Source organism: Pseudorasbora parva, chromosome 8 (assembly GCF_024679245.1).
Source record: "Pseudorasbora parva isolate DD20220531a chromosome 8, ASM2467924v1, whole genome shotgun sequence".
Lineage (NCBI taxonomy): Eukaryota > Metazoa > Chordata > Actinopteri > Cypriniformes > Gobionidae > Pseudorasbora > Pseudorasbora parva.
The window spans coordinates 9,728,299-9,736,288 of NC_090179.1; the positions used below are offsets into that span (position 1 = coordinate 9,728,299).

At 36.8% G+C, this 7,990-nt stretch overlaps 1 protein-coding gene across 2 annotated transcripts in view; it reads left to right on the forward strand.

Annotated features, from left to right (window-relative positions):
- Window positions 1–1,450, forward strand: part of amotl1 (angiomotin like 1) — a 34,614-nt gene extending 33,164 nt beyond the window's left edge. For both annotated transcript variants that reach the window (XM_067450057.1, XM_067450056.1), the window contains exon 13: window positions 486–1,450. In XM_067450057.1, coding sequence (XP_067306158.1) covers window positions 486–589 — 104 coding nt within the window. In that variant the 3' untranslated portion in view covers window positions 590–1,450. The remainder of the gene's footprint in view (window positions 1–485) is intronic.
- The last annotated feature ends 6,540 nt before the right edge of the window (window positions 1,451–7,990 follow it).

Below are 7,990 nucleotides of genomic sequence, written 5' to 3' on the forward strand. Positions count from 1 at the left end.
TTAAAGGTACAGTTATATGTTTTGTTCCCCAAGGAACAAATTTGTACCTCCACTGTACCTTTTTTCTGAGAGTGTGAGCACCCTGACTGGTCTGAGGCTATGCAGCCCCATATGCAACAAACTGAGATACACTGTGTATTCTGACACCTTTCTATCAGAGCCACCATTAACTTCTTGAGCGCATTTAGCTATAGTAGCTCTTCTGTTTTTTGGACCGGCCATACTTTGCTCCCACGTGCATCAGTGAGTAACCCTGTCGCCGGTTCACCACTGTTCCTTCCTTGGACCACTTTTGGCAGATACTGACCACTGCAGACAGGGAACACCTAAAGAGCTGCAGTTTTGGAGATGCTCTGAAAATATTGAAGTCAAAAATTGCTAGTATCTAATGCTAGTATAGATAGTAATGCTATCTAATACAATAATGCTAGTATAATAGTATTACTGAAAAAAGTAATGATTTTAAACCCTGTGTTTATGTGCAGAATCTCCTTCCAGACAGACTAAAAGTCTAGAAGGTCGAGCACAGCGGAGCAGAGGACAGAAGATGCCCCTACCTGACCTAGATCTGGTGGAGATCCTTATATGAAAAAAACAACCCCGAAAATTACATTCCTACAGACAGGACAGCACTTCAGAGAGAGTGAGGGAGTGAAAAACAAAATGTGAGTGAGACAGAAAAAGAAAGTTAGAGGTAGCATAAAGAAAGAGATGTATAATAATGTAATAAATCACAAACAGACAGACAGACAGACAGAAAGGAAATATTAAGAAAAAAAGGAAGTGCAAAGTAAAAGCTGGAATTCAATATTGTGCCTTTAAAACACTGATTTTGGTGGTTGATTCCTGAATTCTATTTCTGTCCATTTTTAATGGCATTTGCCTCAGCCTGTTTACTTATTACATACTCAATGTCTTAAGTTCCCTTCCATCTTAGTTTATCTGCTGCCTTATAAGTTCCACAGAGCTGTTTATATAATTCAGAGAAATATTTTGTGTGAGACTGCAGATTTCTTTTTATATGGAATTGTTATGTAAAACTAAATTACTGAATGCTGTTGAGCTTTTCATGTTTTGTGGCAAACCTGCTGCAATAAGCTTGTATAATAATTTAAAAGCAATAACTGCTGGTTTCGCTTCATGTGTTTTAATTGCCTGAAAAAACTGCCTTTTTATTGAGTAAACAGTGTTCTTTGGCATGGAAATAGTTTAGACTCTGCACTGCTGATGACGTTGTCAAGGGGGTCAATAACTATAATGCTTTGAGTAAATATTTAATTGCATAATTGACTGATTGTTTTCTCTAGCCATCTATGGCACCTTGGTTTTAAACCAAAACTGTCTTACCCATTTCTTAAGTCATTTGTTATGGTTTCCATTCTCCAAATCTATTTTCATTTTATTGTTTTGATCGTTCTTTGGTTATCAAATCAATACAATAAAAGCACAGTGGTCTGTATTAAATATTTTATTTTTAAATTAGTTATTTCACAAAACTATTACGTTACATGTACTTACCATATTAATAACAGTAAATTATGCATAATTACATGCAACCAATCCCTAATTCCTACCCTAACCCTATAGTAAGTACATGTAGTTAATTAATATTACTCAGTACTTAAAAATATAGTTACACTGTAACAATGACACAGTAAAATAAAGTATAACCCTATAGTATATACACGCTGTATACACACACACACCTCATTATCAAATACCACATTCTCTTAGGAAAACCTGACTATTTAATGAAAACCTTTAATTGGATATTGCACACAAAGGGTAATTTATTTTACTAAAATTAGGCAGCAATGTAGACATACACTGTTAATGTAGGTTTTTACACTGTTAAAGGAACTGTATGTAAGAAATGTATTTCAATTAATCATAAAATGGCCCTGATATGGCACTAGACAGTAAGAAATCATGTTCATTTCAAATACTTATATCACTGACAACAGTAGTGGCCAGGCTATTGTCATTTAAAAGTTGTTGCAGCCCTCAACTGATGTTGACATGTTGTGTTTTGGCCTGAAGCTCCACCCACCACCTATCGACCAATCACAAAGTCAGTAGTGTTTCAGCATCTGGGTTGCCAGATCTGTTCTAGTTACCACAGCTGCAGATCTACAAATGCTCCTGCTGATCCTGCAGCCAATCTGGCAACCTCGAGTCTGGGGGAGAGGGGATAGTGATTGCAGTACCAGTTTTGGCCACAATCTTAAATACACTTCCTTTAATGTATTATCAAAATTTAGACAAAAAATTATTATAATATAAACAAGCATCATGTGCAGTGACATTATGCAGTGTGTGAAACATGTCGAATTGCACTTTTTCTGTTGCCAGGTAGAAGAAAAAAAAATCTGATTCAAGCATGGTTAATACACTGATCAGTACACTGCCTAACACTGTACACGAGTACTCTTGTATTGCAAAAACAGCTCTGATGCATTGACCATCAGACCCCTGAAGGTGTGCTGTGGTATCTGGCACCAAGATGTTATCAGCAGATACTTTTAAGTCCTGTAAGTTACTGGGTGGAGCCTCCATGGATCTGATTTGTTGATCTGGCACATCCCACAGATGCTCAGATTGAGATCTGGGGACTTTGGAGGCCAAGGCAAACACCTTTTTGTCATGTTCCTTAAACCATTCCTGAACATTTTTTCCTGCTGAAAGAGGCCACAGCCATCAGGGAACACCATTGCATGAAAGGGTGTACATGGTCTGCAACAATGCTTAGGTAGGTGGTACATGTCAAAGTAACATCCACATGGATGGCAGGACCCAAGGTTTCCAAGCAGAACATTGCCCATAGCATCACACTGGCTTCGCCGGCTGGCCTTCTTCCTATAGTGCATTCTGGTGCCACGTGTTCCCCAGGTTAACAATGCACACACCTGGCCATCCTGAAAGATAACGTGATTCGTCAGATCAGGCCACCTGTTTATCCATGGTTGAGTTCTGATGCTTGGGTGCCCATTGTAGGTGCTCTCTTATTCAACAATATTATTGTTTTTATTGTTTAACAGTATTATTGTGCCTGCTTTTGGCACCGTTGTAAAAGAAATGGATGATGACATCAATGTTTTCTAGAGTAGCCGTATACATAGATAAACTAAATTAATATTTTTTTACAACAGAAATGAACCATAACTGAAATTACAGTTTTTTATTTTGTGTTTTTACTATCGCTATGACAATTTTTTTTAATACATTTATACTTAAATTGACTAAAACACACCTACAACATACAAAACAGTTCATTTAAAGCTCAAAATCAGACATTGTAAACTAAACTCCAACAATACATAGGTAAACAAAACTCTACAATCATAGCACAATGTCATAAAAACACTAACACCAGATGGAATTACAAACTGGATTATTTTATGTGTCAGGTCTGCCCTTACAAAAGTATATTTTATTGATCATAGATTGTGGGTCTTTTGAAGCCTCTCTCTTTTGAAGTTTCTTTTGCTGCAGAAATTCAAAAAAAAGACTGATCCATCTCAGAATAGCTTCATGGAATGCCCTTCAGTTTTATTTCATTATCAGCTCATTATCCCTGTTGACAATAGCAAGTTCCTGTTCATCAATTAGGATCTTTCCTCTGCACCCTGAGGTAGGTAGACGTTGAATCCTTAGACAAAATACAATTACACATTAGAGACCAGAGGCATACAGTCAATGTAATACATGGTAAAAATATTTAAATTTGACAGTAGGAGAAGCCCTTATGGTTTCTCAAAAATTCTGGATAATGGATGCCACTGTGTTCCGGCTGAGATTCATTCACCAACCCTTTTTGTATGATAGCCCGTGGTTTATGACATGGTCTATGATGGTAGCTGTTATTTAATCAGTTATAGCCTAATTCTGGCCCTTCTTCATGCGGCACCATGCATTCTAACTCCTCAACCTCTACCTTGTCCCAGGCATTTTTCTTACTTTCTTTGTGTTCCTTTTTCGCAAGATCAGCCCAAAGATGCCCTTGTTATACCATTTGGTCATGTGATTGAAAGAACATTAACACATACAATCCCTAGATGGGAATCAGCTGTGATTTATATATTTGCAAACCTTCAATCAGTTGTTTCTCAGTAACAATGGAATAAAATACAGGGGATATAGATTTGTGTTTCACGTCACAATATAAACAGCTGTTCACTTTGACTTTAGCCAGTAAGGTTAGGTTTAGAGCATGATGTTATTTGTGTTCTGACATACAGTGTTAAAGCACTGGTAAATTTGGCCGAAAAAATACATTGTTTTGGTCTTGGTTGAGCTTGTGTGTAAAAGAAGAATTTTAAATTTGTGTAAACTGTCTGCATTTTGTGTAAAAGCAACAAAAAATGTGTTTATTGTATAGCCTACACAGGCAGATTTTGTGCTAAATGCGTTAAAATTGTTGAAAGTGCTAAAAAAATTGTCATAGCGATTGTAAAAAAAACTGTAAGATAGACTGACACTATTTCTGCTATACAACAAAAACAAACTTTTGTTGCATTATTTTCCTGTTGTCCCTATGAAGATGCTTTGAAACAATCTGTATTGTAAAAAGTGCTATATAAATAAAGGTGATTTGATGGTGGACTGGGGTCATCATTGGCACTCTGACCAGTCTGGCTATTTAGCCCATTACAGAGCAAACTGTGTGTTCTGAAACCTTTCTATCATGGGCAGTAGCACGTTTTTCAGTAATTTGTTTTTCTGTGCTGACGGGCCAGACTTTGCTCTAATGCATCACTGGGCCTTGCACATAACTCCAGTCATGCCAGTACATCCTTCCTTGCATCACTTTTGGTATGTGCTAACTTCTGCATACCAGGAACACTTTTTAAGACGTTGGAGATTTTCTGACCAAATCTACTATTTGGCCCTTGTAAAAGTCACTTGGATCTTTTGATCTTCTGACTGTTCTTGCTTGCTAATATATCCCAGCCATTGACAGGTGCCATTGTAACAATATAATTAATATATAACATTATAATCACCTGTCAGTGGTTTAATGTGTGGCTGATCAGTGTATAGTGGCAGTAATATCATGCAGGGTAAAAAGCGAATCATTTATTATTTGCACTACTGTAAATGCTAGAAGCTAAGATTGTCCTATACAGTGTTGGGTTACTCTACACATTCTAAAACGTTGCAGTGTAAATTTGCAGTAATTAACTGGCAGCAGCTTCATCTGCAACTTACAGTTTTTGCTATAAATTCAATATTCAAATATTATTTATTAATTCGCTTTATTTGCAGAAACTGACTGCCCCAATTGCCATTTAAGTTTATACACTAATACAGTGTGCTAATATTGTGAGGATTTTAAAACTGTGAATTTATTTCATTTCAATTGTCTAAGAAAACTTCTTAAAGTGAACCAATTCTTTTCTGAAGTTGTTTAAAAAATAACATCAACTTCAACTAACAAGCAAACAGCTTATCTCTGCATCAGCAGTTACTGCTTTTAAATAAAGCAACATTAAATTAAACACTTTAAATTCTGGAATAACAGAACATTAAACACAAACTGATAACCCCTATATCATCATATACTAATAACACGTCAGTTCAACATCAGTCAGTGAGTTGTAATTGTACAGTAAACTAATGAAGCAGCTTCACTAACAAACAGTGTTGCCAACTTAGCAAAAATGTGTTGCTAGATTTAGTCTACCCTAGCAATTATTATGTTATTTTTCAAAAAGCACAGCAACAAATTTTTGCATTTTTTCAAATCTATTTGTCAATTTTTAGAAAAAAGTGACTCTAATCCAAACAACATACATACAAGCTAGCTCAATAGACTGAGCAGTTCTTTCATAATTCCTTAAGATCGTTATGTAAATGTAGAAATCGCTGTGAAACCCGGAAGACTAAAGACAACGACCGCTGGGGCGGGGCTTCATAAGGTCTATATAGCCAGGCAGATATATAGATATAGAGGCTGATATAGATATAGAGATATAGATAGCCAGGCACAGAGGTTGTGGCAGATTATGTAATGATGTCATGTGCATAAATTGAGTTGGCAAAAGTGCCTACAACCTAGCCAGCAATGACATGTGGGGCCCAGATGAGGCCTTCATTTGCGACAAATGTGGGCCCCATTATGGGCTTGCACCCGGGATCCACATCCACATGCCCAGATGGGTTTTAAGGGGGTCCTGTAAAGGTCTTATCTGGGTAATTCATGTCAGACCCAGATGGGCTTTAAAAATGATCTATAAGGGTGTTATGTGGGATCTTAACTGGGCAATTCATGTCAGACCCATTTGGGCCCCACCTGCCTAAAGGGGTTTAAAGTGGGCTTGCACCAGGATTCGACCGTGAATGCCCATATGGGCTTAAAGTGGGCTCTGTAAGGCACTTATGTGGGTCCTAACTGGGCATGCATGCAAGGCCTATCTAAGCCCAACCATGCCAAATGGTTTAAGGAAACAATCTAAGAAAAACTAAAAACGAAGAATTAAAAAAGTCCAAGATAAATATAAGACACTTGACGGTTTGAACTACAAGAAATGTATTGTTAAATTGAACAACAAAAATATGATCTTTAAAAAAACTAATTAAAATGTCACAACATACCGGTAAACAAAAAATAAATAAAAAAATATCTCTCCAAAAAATACATTAATACAAAATTGTTACATCGAACAACAAACAATCTTAAAAGAAACAAAAGAAATCAAAAATATATATATTTAAAAACATCTCAACAAAAAATACATTAATACAAAATACACTCATTGTGGCTGTGTGGTGGACGCTCTTTTTCTCTTTGGGCTCTTGCAGCCCTCTCCTCTCCCCGGTCACGTGCGCCGGTAAACAACTTCCCCAGCGCCATTTCTATTTCTTTGTGGTTCACATTTCAAGTCATTGCATTACTCTTCAGTGCACCTAAAAACAAAGGAGCAGAAATCAATTTAGCAATGCTCTTTTTTGCTCCAACTTGCAACTCTTCAAATCATTCAGTCAAGTAAAACATTTCCACATGTTGTAAGCTAAAATGTTTGCATTGCAATCTGCAGTGTTATTTTTCTGGCAACATATTTCAACTTACCTCAATTTGTGAATGTCTGATATGAAGTCCTCCTCGAAGTCACAGCAGCAGTTATTTCCAAATGGACTGTTAACGTTTTGAGCGCGAAACAAGGCCTTTGTATAAAGGCCCTTTATATATGTCCTAAGAGCTGCGTGACCAAATGTTATGACCCCCTTTTTGTCTAGGGGTTGGTCTGGGGAATTAACAATGAAAATGAAAATTATGGATAATAAAATAAAAGGAAAGACTTCAATCTCCGCTCCCAGAGTGAAGGAATCCACATGAGTCTGCTTAATTGCAGGAAAAAGTAGTTGGTGTGAGCTACACCTTAATAGAAACACATGCTACTCCTTGGTCCAAGGACATCTAACAACACAGGAGTGGAAGACAGATTGATGATGATACTTTAGTCATTTTAAACCATTTCAAAAACCGATACCGATATTTACCGATATTGATTTGTAAAGCAAATATCGGCCGATCATATCGAGCATCCCTAGTTATTTGTCTAAATATGTGTTTCTGCCCAGACAGGGGTCTGGGACTGGACTATTATCTGAAGTGTTATGGTAGGCCTGCAACTTTTCTGAGAGTCCACTAATCAGCATAATTTAACACAGCATAAACGTTGACCTATTTTGATGTTTTTTACATTTTTTGGAAGTTACATTTTTCATTTTCTGCACGACTAACAAAAATGACTGATGGATTGTTTTGACAAAAGATCTATGCAATATTTGTTCTTTGGTGACTAGCATGTATTAAGTTACAATTACTCAATCTCAACATGCTTGATTAGCCTACAAGTTACTAAAGATTGTACAGTAAGTAATTACATAACTCAATAGGCCTACAGTTACTTTGCGCCTCTACCGCACACTGTAAACAAAGGCTGTAAAAAAACAGCCACATTTTGACAGTAACATGCTGTTTTCCATT